We start from the raw sequence: 12,116 nt of genomic DNA, 5'->3' as shown, positions 1-12,116 counted from the left end.
GGGAGCGCCGCCCACTGCGGAGGCGGCTGCCGGGCCCCGCAGCCCCGCTCTGGGCCGAGACCCAGGGGCTCTTCCCCGGCTCCGCTCCGCACGTGCCGCTCTGCTCCCCGCCGCCTCCGCTCTACGGCCGGAAGAGGAAGCCAGGCACCGCGCGAACGGAACTACGGCGGGTGGCGCAGCCCCGCCACCGAGACCTGCTCCTGCGCCGTTCCCGAGTATGTTTGCTTCCTACGTCAGCACGCAGGAGGACGGCTGCTGTTGCTAGGTGACGTCAGCGCGCCGGTTGACGTAGCGACGGCGGCGGGGCAGGAGGTGGAGGCCTTGTCGGCGGCGGGGCCGGTGAGTCCCGGGGGAGCATTGCGGTCAGCGTGGCGTCCGCCTTGTGGAGAGGGTTCGTGAGGACCGGGCGGCGGGTCCCGAGGCCTCTCCCGCGGCGGGCTCAGGCCCCTCGGCGAGCTGTTGTCCCGGCTCCTACCGGGCGCGGACAGGTCGACCCGAGAGCGGGCCGAGGGAGAGCCGCCGGCGGGAGCGGGGGCCGCCCGCGGGAAGCAGCCGGGGGTGTTCGGCGGTGGAGGGGTCCCACCTGAAACGGCTTTTTGCGGAGGCGACGGAGGAGGACGGGCGGAGGTTGTCTCCGCGGCGCCGCCAGGCTTCGGAGGCGGCTTCTGGGGAGGTGGCGGCCCCGGTTCCCCGGGCGCGACCTTGGGCGGATCGCTGGTGCTCGGCCGCCCTCCGTTCCGTCGGTTGATGGGCCCGTCTCGTCTGCCCGCCCTTCTGCGTGCCCCTGTGCTTTGCAAGACCCCGTGGTGGCCCTGTTTGTTTATTTGTTTGAGTATTAATTCAGTATTTTGGCACTTTGACAGTACACAGGATGTTGTCACAGGTTCTTCTGGGGTCTTAGTACGTAACTACTCTTGCAAGTTACACACTGCTGTGATTTGTTGAAATTACTTTTTGATTTAGAAGAAGCTGTCATATTATCAGACTTCAAGAAAAAAACAACCCAAACCAACTTGATGTGATCTTGCCTGTAATCTTTCTTGTCCAGCAGTGCTCTTCGCTCATGTCATTTTTTAAAGCACAGCACACAGACCCCTCCCAAAGCCCTGTGCTGGAATCACTTAAATTTTTGGGTGTTGTGAGATTTAACTTGAGCCTCCTTTCAATGTCAGTGTACTTAGCATGTTTTCTGTTACAAATTGATAAATCAGGTGCTTGAAGTGTACTATTCCGTTGAGGTCTGTCCACTTTTGTTTATCTGAAAAAGCCCACTAGAATTTTTGTAAATGGCTCTTGAATACATTTTCATAATGCAAGCAAAATATTTACATAGTATGTGTTATTCTCCAAAACTATGGGATCTGCTTTGTCAGATACCCATTTCCAATTTGCTGGATTAAGATGTGGTTACTTTCCAATTCATAATACTATATAAAAATATTTTTTCTTTCTTCTCCCTGGCTACCTTTAAAGAAGATTAGAGAATCTCTTGTGAGAGAATTTGTAGACCAAGGTATCATCTGTTTAGCAAATTAAATACAGTTCATTTTTCCCACTGGCAGGTATGATGGGAGGAATAACAGTAATTTATACTTGTTGAGAGAAACTTATTATGCTGGTTATATATTTAAACAAAGCCTTATACTTCAGTATTTCTTCACCCCACAGTTTTGCTTTTGTATTTGTAAAATTAAAGGCTTGCTCAGGGGAGGATCTGCAACTGCCTGAAGTATTGTAAAAAACAAAACAAACCACAAAACAACCAGTCAAACCCAAACATCCCTCCCAAAATCTTTAGCTAGGTAAGAACACTTAGAGAATTTTAGATGTGCTGGGAATAAAAAGTATGTGATACAGTTTGTACAGACTTGGCCTAATTAGGACACCTGTGTGGAAAAATGGTGTTTTCAAGGACATTAATCCTGTACCAGAAATGTCAGATGAATTTTTTGTGGTTTACAGTGAACAAATGAACAGCAATATGTTACCACATTTTTTGATGGTTAGAAAAATGAATGGTTGAAATTAAATGATGATGGCTCAAAAAAAATATGCTAATGCTATGTTCTATCATTATTAGAAATTCTGCCATAAAATAGAGGGATTTTTTTTTTAAGAATTTATTTGCACAAAAATTGCAACTGAGAAATATGCATCTCACTTTTGTGATAGGGTGCATGCCACCACTTTGTGATGGTCTATATTTCATGCATTCTTTCAGGAAATGGTACAGTTGCTGCTGTGCAGTTGGATGTTGTTGAAGAGTCTTTCTATGAGCTTGCTGTTCAATCTGTCAGTTGTTCAGAATGGCGAAGAACCCTAATTTTCAGGAAGCTGGTCAGCTGCCTACAGGCTACGTTCACTGTAGATCTTCAGACAGCTTTACTGGTAAGTGGACCAATGTATTTTCTTGAGATTTTAACTTAAGGGCTTACTTGTATGCCATTCTAACCAGGTTGTATCAAGTGCATTAGTACCTATTTTATATGTGTGTTCTAGAAATAATCCGCAATTAGTATATTGTTCTTTATACCTAGCTAAACTTTTCTTGGTCTTCTATCAGAGGCGTATGTCTCTGAGCAGAACATAAACCACTAGCACTATAGCACTTAAGTAATGGGAAAGTATTTGCAGGTGAGCAGTATGTAACTTCCCATATGCTTTGAATAATAATATTTTTGGTACTAAATTGTTATCTAGAATGTTGTAAATGAATGGCGTGGTTATTTACAGAGTTAACATCTGCTTTTCTTTTAATCCTTTCACAACAGAAGGGTTGGAGATGAGACTTAAAAGTTCTGTGAATTTAATCTACTTGATCTTGATCTGTATCTATAAATTCATACTACATTGATTATATTATTGTTATTGGATACTAAGTATTAGAATGTATTGTTTTTCCATTTCTGTTACAGTTTTCACTCAGTCAGTTTTGTTATTGTTATTTAGAAATACAAGGGAGCTTCTGTAGTGAATCAAAATCAAAATATTTACTCAGGTTATACTCAGTGCACCTGGAAATGTTTACTAAAAATTCCCATTTCCTGAGATTTTATCTTATTGTACCAGAACCTATGAGAACAAAATATTTTTTAATAAAAAGACACATGTATATCCATTTAAAAACCAAACCATATGTTTTCAAACAATGGTATGTTTGTACAGTAGCCTTACTGTCACACCTACTGTGTTCTGTGAGGCTACGGTAATAGAGATTGTAATTAAAGTAGTATTTTGCTGGACTTGATTTAAAGCATAGCAATATGTTTTTATGAAGTAATGAATTACGGAAAATTGAAATACTACTCAAATCTCTTCCTGTGAACTGAGAACCAATTTCTATTTCTAGATAAAATAGTGGTATAATAGAACTATATTTAGGAAAATTGCCTTTGTGTAATTCTGACAAAATCTGTGTTATCTTGCTAGGTACAAACTAGATGATGAATGAATTAAGTGTTTCAAGGGCATGAAATTATATGATCAGTGTTTATAATCCAGACTTTTTTAATACAATTTTTAGCTGTAGCGATAGTCTGTTTACTTGCATTTATTTCTAACGTTTCAATAAAGTTATCAGTTATGTAAATATTTTTCACTCATTTTCTATTCAAAAATTCCAAATTATTCATAAACTATTTCCTAGATTCCTTTTTCCTTGCCTGATACATTATAAAACACACTTTTCCGTGCTTCGTTGAAACAGCATTGCTTTTCAGAGAGTTCCTTAGTGATAGCCCCCAAGTGGGGAAAGTGACTGAGTACTGGTCTTTATTGCAGCACTGATTTGAGAGTTGTTTAGTAAAGGTGTCATGGGGATTTTGCTGTTGTTGCTGTATTTTCTAGATCTCCTTTCTATATGACATAACGTGTTACAGATTACTTACAAAAAAGAAATATCGCAAGCTGAAAACTGTGGAGGTTTTGTTGTTGTTTTTCTAGCCATGACACATATTGTGTAATATTGCATATTGCCTTATGTAATAAGTACTGGGCTGCATTTTTCACATTCTCACTACTGAAAATCATGAAGGTTGTCTTTTAATGGGATCTTGGACAGAAGTGGTTTGTGGGCCTTTTGAGATTGTTGCAGTTTTAATGGTGCCTCTGTTTATTTCTGTGGCATGAACAAAGCTGCAGCAGCTGACTGCAGAAGCAGTTAATTAGCTCTGAGCGCCTCCTGGAAATAGGTTATGGTGCCGGCAAGAGGTTTGTAAATGGCTTGGCCTGTTATTCTGAAGTTTCCTTAGCGTTCTTCTTTGACTAGCAGGAAGAGTAAGCTGAACAGGGTGACATTGTTTGATGACAGAAGATGCCAGAGGGATCTTCAGGAAGGGCTTTGCCAAGCCCCTGGCAGCATCTGTCTTTTTTATAATAAATAATACTTTGAGTTGCAAATAGAAAAATATATGTTTAGCTACACAGGGAGGTTGTAAGCTCATAGCTACTTGCCACAACTGAAGCAGAATATTACTTTTTACTTCCTCAAACAAGAAGTGTGCAGATCACTTCCAGGTTTGATGGAATTCCTACCATCAACCAAGTCTAGGAAGATCTGAAGTCAGGCATTATTTGGTTCTATATTTTGAAGGCAGGACTGCTCTCACTGGGCTGCTTTATATGGAAAAGCCGCAGTACAGATGAACCTTGCGTTGGAAATGCATGGTAGTAAACAAATAAATGAGTTTGAGTGCTTCTTCAATATCCTAGTGTTACCCACAGAAAGCACATAGGGCACGTTTGTAGTTTTCATGAAGTTGCCAGTTTCCAGCACTTCGTGTCATTTAAGCATTTTGCAAGGCTCCTCAGCCAGAGGTCTGTAACCATCGTTTGAGTCCTGTATTTCCCTCTGATCAGTATGTTCTTGTTTGAAACTGGCAATTTACAATAGTACATTGTACCAGCAATTTAGAGCATTAAACAGTGGAACCAGTTTTTCTTGCAGCTTACACACAGGGATTTCTAAGTTTCTACTTTCGTCGCTTGCTGTAGTTCAGAGTCTTGAACTGGCATCATTGGCTTATTAGCAAGTGTCCACATTTCAGACTTTGCCCTCTTCTATATACTGATCCTTGTTTATGTTCATGTACCCTTGAGAGGGAAGCATGCTTTTGATTTTTTTTTTACTTATTTGACCTGAAATGGAAGCAATTTGTCCTTGAACTCTTCACCCTATTGGCACATGACAACATCCACAGCTACTGGAAAGCATCAGTGCACAGCTGATGGCATTCCCTTATCTTTACCACTTTTATAGTTGAGACAGGACCTATTCTTATTTTTTAGAGATAAGAGTGGATGAAGGAAACAAATAAGTAGAATGTAGAAAAAGAAATTAAAAATAGATTTTAAAATCAAACTGTACTTGTATGAATATCATAAATGAACTTCCCTAATCAATCAAAATTGGAACTAGCAGAAGAGAGTACAGAGTTGCTTGATAATGTGCATGTAACTTGCGTTTAATGGCGTTGTCTGATTATTGTGCATGCATATCAACAACAGCAATTAGAGACTTATAACGTGCAGAAGTCTTGAAGGGAGATCAGGGCTTGAGATTTGCAGCTGAATAACAAATACATCCTCTTGTGTGCTCCTTTGTTGTAAGAAAAGGCTTTCTATTTTGAGGGCATTTCAATTTTGCTATAGTCTATAAACCAAGATAATTATGTTGTGATACATTCACTTACACTAGCAATAATATTTAACCTGACTGTGAGTTAAATTAATCTTGCTTGTTACAAAGTAGATGTTACTGAAAGTGTATGTGGCATAAATCTGTTCAGTGCAGAGTTGTCTTAGCTAATTGTAAATTAACTAGTGCAAATGGAAGAAGCAGACTGTTATTATGAAAAACCATAAAAATTAGTTTACTCTCATGTCAGGGTAGAAGAAGGACTGTACAGTGCTCTGTGTTCCCCCGGTTAGGCTGCCTCCAGTATCTCCGCCAGTACTGCTGGTTTCACGCTGTAATGACTACACAGGCACTCAGCTTCTAATTCAAACAGCAGAGACAGCCCAAAGGAAGCTGGGTTTTGTTCCCATTTGTGCTGTATAATCGATCTAGTATGCTATGTTTTTCTCGAATCTTATTTTCTATCACTTTTTCTAGTTTAGTTTAAAGTTCCATGCTTCTACAGTATCTTGATTTTGTATTAGCTGTTTCCAGGGGTTACAGAAGTGCAAATAATGCTTAACCCCATGCACATGTGTTTTTGTTGTTGGGGTAGCAACAACTGGAAACAGATGTGTATTTTCTCAGTATACTTTTAAAATATAGCCTAAAATACGTTCATGTCATGAATATTTCACTTGAAACATTAATGTGTTAACTGTGTGCAGGGTACAGCTTCATAATTTTCCTGTTTCTTGTGGTTCACCATCTTTCTTCAGCAGTAAGTATGTGCTCATTTTGAAAAGTGGCTAGTCGTGGGAGCACAGAAGGTGGCTCTGAAAATATGGATGGTTATTATCTGAAGCAGCCAACCTTTGTTTATTTAAAAGTAAGCAGAAGTGTAGAAGCTGATTTGAGACCTATATTCTCCTGTGGATGATCTTGGCACCGAGACTACAGAAAACCTCTGTTGCTGAAATAAACCAAAACAAACAAAACTAAAACCTCTTGTGAATTAAGAAATAACAAAATAATGTAATCAAAGATATGACTAATGCATTAATCTGTACTGTGCATTAATGGACAGTCTCCTACTTTTATGACTGAGCAGGATTAGGAGCTTTATTTTCTTACATATATGAGGGAACAAGAAGACATCAAGAAAACTGAGTAGAGAGTGTAAGAAAATTGAATTGTACATTGTAAAGCTTTGCTCTTTGACAGACTTTGTTATTTATTAAAAGTTATCCAGATTGTATATTTTTTCCCAATTCTGGAAAGTTGATTGGAATTCTGCAAAAACACTGATGTTTTTACTCATCACTGATTTTAGTAGAGGCTTGGGAGTTAAGACTGTGCTTAACTGGTCAAATCATTTTATTTCTTTGTAATATATGTGCATTTTAGTTCAGATAAAATTGCTTTCCAATGGTAACTTTAATTAAAATAGTTTAATTTTTAATTCCTTTTTTTTGAAGCTCTTTATTTTAAGTAAATGGACTAACAGAGCAACAAGGTGACGGAGTTCTCTGCAATGTTTTCTGTTGGCTAGAATTGTTGATGCAAGCTTGCAAGCTGCACTGTGTCCTGTTGTAAATGAACTTGAATAGAAAACCTCTTGTTTTCGTTTTTCTTGTAATACATGGTAAATTATACTGGTTGGCTTTTTTTTTTTTTTTTTTTTTTAATCGCAGCTTGATCTTTGCCATATTTTTAATATTTGTGCCCTTTATAGTACTGGTTGTTTTCTTTTTTCTTTAGGCTACCAATATCACCATCCCTCCAAGATGAGTAACAGCCACCCACTTCGTCCTTACACAGCTGTGGGTGAGATTGACCACGTTCACATTCTGTCAGAGCACATTGGTGCTCTAATGAATGGGGAAGAATATAGTGATGTTACCTTTATTGTAGAAAAGAAACGTTTTCCGGCACACAGAGTGATCCTGGCTGCTAGGTGCCATTATTTCAGGTGAAGTATAGCTTTTGTCAGGCTCACAGGAAATTTTCATGCAGATAAGATAAACATTGTTTCTCTATGAACTTTTCAGGGTGTAATCATCTGTCCATTGAGTGTGACCTTTTCTGTGTGAATGTTTCCCTGCACATCAAATTATTGTGTCCAAATATAAAAAGATAAATACCATGTCATGATGTTATTCTTTTGACCTTCATTAAATTGGATTTTGAAGGTAGTTTCACAAATTCAAGAGAGAAGTAACTTCTGAACAGAAAAGTTCTGTGGTAAAATTGTTTTGATTTCTCAGAGTATGGATGTTTTGCTTCTATGGAATATACTCAGTTAGAAAGTTCAATTTAGATGCATTGGAACTGAGTATTTAAAGAGGTCTGGCTGATACAGTTTAGAATATATATTTTAAAACTAGGAGTGATGTTAATCCAGCTCTTTTAAGAGATGGACACTTTTCATTCTAAATATGATTAATAGAACTTCCTGATAATCTTCCAGTTAATTTTATCAGAGGGATAAGCTCATAAATAAACCGTGAATGCAAATTATGTTCCAACTGCCTATCATATTTAAAAAAAAAAAAAATCATTATTAGTACTTTGATTTTGCTCAAGATTTAGGATTTTGTTGGAGTTGCTGGGTCCTGGGTTTAGAGTAAGGAATAGAGGATCAAGAATCCCATGATTTGCTCATCTACCATTGCCACTATAGTGGTGAACTTTTTTTTTCACTTGCTTTCTGAAAACAACAAACAAAAACGAGAATCACATCTCAGTTTCTGCTTTGCAAGCTATTGCTCAAAGTAGAGATGGAGAATTGTTGTATAGGATAAAAACATGATGCATTAGAATATTATTCTTGTGCAGCTTCTTGCAGAGCAGAGCTGTACTTTATATGCCAGGAATAAGGGTTTTTCCTTTGTAGATTCTTAAACCATATCCCTTTTGTATTCCCCTTGCTGTAAATAGTCATTTATGCCTTTCTCTTTCTACTTTTTGCCTGGCTTTTATCAGGATATAAACTTCTCAAATTTTGTCTTCCTTACAGAGCATTGTTGTATGGCGGAATGAGAGAATCTCAGCCTGAAGCAGAAATTCCTCTTCAGGACACCACTGCAGAAGCATTTACCATGCTGTTGAAATATATTTACACTGGTCGTGCTACACTACGAGATGAGAAAGAGGAGGTTCTCCTAGACTTCCTAAGCCTGGCACATAAATATGGGTTCCCAGAACTGGAGGATTCCACATCTGAGTATCTTTGCACAATACTTAATATTCAGAATGTCTGTATGACATTTGATGTTGCCAGTCTGTATTCCCTTCCCAAATTAACTTGTATGTGCTGTATGTTCATGGATAGAAATGCCCAAGAGGTGCTCTCCAGCGAAGGCTTCCTTTCGCTTTCTAAGGTATATCTTTTGTTTGCACTTTTTTCCCCAGGAATGTTTATTTCTCTACAACTTCATGATAAAATGCTAATGGGGGCACAAAAATACGAGTTTATTAGTTAGCAGGTATCACTTTTTACTAGTGAAACTGTGACAAATGGAAATGTTCAATGCAAGGTGAACTGTTTTGAATTTTTTAGGTATTTAGTTTTGACCAGTCAGAATACATAAATGAAGTAAATTTGATGGAGTGTTTGAAAAGGTAGGAGCAGATAATCTAATCTTAAATTGTTTTTTTAAATCTGTTCTTGAAATAATATAATTTGGCTTCTGAACGCTGTCCAGGGGATATAAAGGAAAGATTCGAAGGTAGCAGAAGATACTACTTTCCATTAATTTCTTGATATAAGCTATCTCAGTGATAGATGATATTTCTACTGTGTAAGCTGAAGCATTCTGGAAGTTCCTGTGATTTATATTACTTATTGTCATCATGTTCTGAAATTGCATAATATGATGATGGTGTGGGGTGGTTTGGGTTTTTTCTGTGTTGGTTTTGTTGTTGTTGTGAGATGCATAAATATTTGTGTCTGAGTTAGGCTGTTGTATGCCACTGAAATTTTCCACTTACTCTGGAGTGGTCTTTGAATTGGATGTAATAGTGTAGAGTGTTTTCAGATGGTGTTTATGTGAAGCAGTAGAGCATCTTGAATGAATTATGGTTTAATTTTTATTTTTTTAAGTGTTTTCAGTGAAAAGGCTGTGATGGGTCTAATCCTTGAATAACTACAAGACACTCTGCTGACTGACTTACTAGTTGCATGGGGAAAAAAATGCGTTTTCTCTCTACTATACCCTGTTATGTGCAGTTTGTTAAATCTGAACTCAGAGAGCATATTATCAATAAAGAAATTAGCAAATGTCATTCATCAGGAAGTGCATACTCTGACATCTTTGGCATAGCCAGTCCTGGTGTATATGAGAGATTTGTCTTTTTCTTAGGCAAACTCCTAATTATTCTGCTAGCTAAGTGAAAATCAAAAAGCTGTTCAGTTCTTTTTGTTCTCATTTTGCAGTCAGTGGGTTTTCTGCATGAGTAAGAACCACTGAAGTTTTTGCCTGCTGATTTTAAGTAGGTACCGAAAGAGAGCTAGAAAGGGTCGACGGGAGGCAGAAATCCCAAGTAGTTATAAATGGTTTTAAAAGGTGCAAGCCACACGTTTTCTCGTCAGTGTTCTTATACCAGTCTAACCTTAAGGGAATGCTTTGAATTATACTACCAAATCCCCAAATCACTTCTTATGTTCCAAAGTAAATTTGATGCAGTAACTGGAATTAAATTGATTTGAATAGTTCTCCACATTTCAATTCTGACTTATTTCTCCTAGTGGGTTTATAATATTACCTATTATTTACATGATGGATTCAATAATTTTTTGCATAAGTTACTAAAACAAGCTACTGTTTCAGGTAGTCTCTCCTTTGGAGATTATTTTTAATAACTAAAGTTAAAATCCCCATTAATTTTTGCCTTTTTTTTTTGTTTCCTTTTTTCTTCCTGTTTTTTAAAAAAATATTTAATTTTATTTCTATTTATTTAGGACTTTTTTTTTTTTCTTTTCCAGGCTGCTCTTCTAAGTATTGTACTGAGGGACTCATTTGCAGCTCCTGAGAAGGACATTTTTCAAGCTTTGATGAATTGGTGTAAACATAACCCCAAGGAAAACCATGCTGAAATCATGCAAGCAGTACGTTTGCCATTAATGAGTCTAACAGAACTACTAAATGTTGTAAGACCTTCTGGATTGTTGTCACCTGATGCCATCCTAGACGCCATTAAGATTCGTTCTGAAAGTCGGGACATGGACCTCAACTACAGGGGCATGTTAAGTAAGTATGAGGTTGGTGGTTTGATTTTTCTTTTTGTCATTTGGTGACTATAGCTGTCTGGAGGATATGGTTAATTTGTTCTTTGAGTTTTTATCTATCGTGTGTTTTAAAAAAACTTATATAAATATCTTGTTACATAACTGTTCTTGCCATTTCTATTCCTCAAATGATATTAGTCAACATATTTTCTTACTTTGTATCTCATATTACTCAAACATGAATGTTGTAATAAGAGTATTTTCCTAGAAGAAGTACTATTCTAATAGCAAATCTTTGGCAAGAACATTAAAAATAAAAATGCACTGGCTGTGGGATATGCAATATTTAAATGGTTTTATGTTGATGATAACTCATTTTCTACTTCATGAAGATTTTCATCTTCACTACTTCTGATTTTTCTCATACTATTTACATGCTTGCCCGAGTAGTATAAACAAGTCTTCCAAAATTCTGTTAATGGAAGTCTAAAAAGTTTGACTTTTTCTGTATTCTCTGTTAATTCAACAATAATATCTAATACTGAGTTTCAAAAAGATACTGTTAGTTTGCTATCTAATATGTGATTTGTAGAGAGTATTTGCCCCACAGCAAAGAATCAAGTGAAGTGTTCTTTGAAAGCCTGCAGTGGAGTCTGTCAGTCATGCATGAAGTGTCCTGAAAATGTAACTACTTTCTCAGAACTGTATCCCCCCATTGTTCTCTCTTACAAGTTACAGATTTAATATTTAAACATATGAGTTAATATTAGGATATTGTAAAGGTCTTGTAATGTAAGACATTCTATTGGCAGTGCGGTGTTTTCTGAATTTTTTTCTGCCTATTTATATCTCAGTAATAATATGCTCCTAATCTCAAGATTTCCAGCTTCGTCAGGACTACAGCTTTTTATGGAATTGAATTTCTGTGTTGTTTTAGTACTAGTTCAGGCTCTCGGGACTTTTTCTGTTTGTGGAAACATGGCAATTTCATAGTTGTGCATTTAATGTTTTTATGTAGTAGTACTACAATACAGTTAAAATTCTACCACTTCAAACTCTGTTCTTTAGATGTTAAACTTAATGTCCTGTTAAAATTCGTACTTGTCTTGACAACTTGCCTGAATGGTTCAGGGGCAGATTTTCATCATTTAGCTTTCAGATCATGTTTTATAGACCTGTCCTCAAACAAGACTATTCAAAATGCCTTTTTAACAGGGTGGTTCATCAATGTGTTGTTTTGTAGTTGCAGTTAGGGATCATTATCCCCACTTA

General features: G+C 37.6%; 1 protein-coding gene across 3 annotated transcripts in view; it reads left to right on the top strand.

Moving 5' to 3' along the window:
• Nucleotides 1-249: 249 nt before the first annotated feature.
• Nucleotides 250-12,116, top strand: part of BTBD9 (BTB domain containing 9) — a 116,123-nt gene continuing 104,256 nt past the window's right edge. The window contains exons 1-5 of one of the 3 annotated variants that reach the window (XM_080341036.1): nt 250-339; nt 2,222-2,388; nt 7,376-7,586; nt 8,634-8,997; nt 10,602-10,866. In XM_080341036.1, coding sequence (XP_080197162.1) covers nt 2,307-2,388; nt 7,376-7,586; nt 8,634-8,997; nt 10,602-10,866 — 922 coding nt within the window. In that variant the 5' untranslated portion in view covers nt 250-339; nt 2,222-2,306. The other 2 variants (XM_080341038.1, XM_080341037.1) reach the window with 2 other exon arrangements.

This window comes from Nesoenas mayeri (genome assembly GCF_963082525.1).
Source record: "Nesoenas mayeri genome assembly, chromosome: 3".
NCBI lineage: Eukaryota > Metazoa > Chordata > Aves > Columbiformes > Columbidae > Nesoenas > Nesoenas mayeri.
The sequence above is the reverse complement of the archived record's forward strand: the minus strand, read 5'-3'. Positions and strand labels throughout refer to the sequence as shown.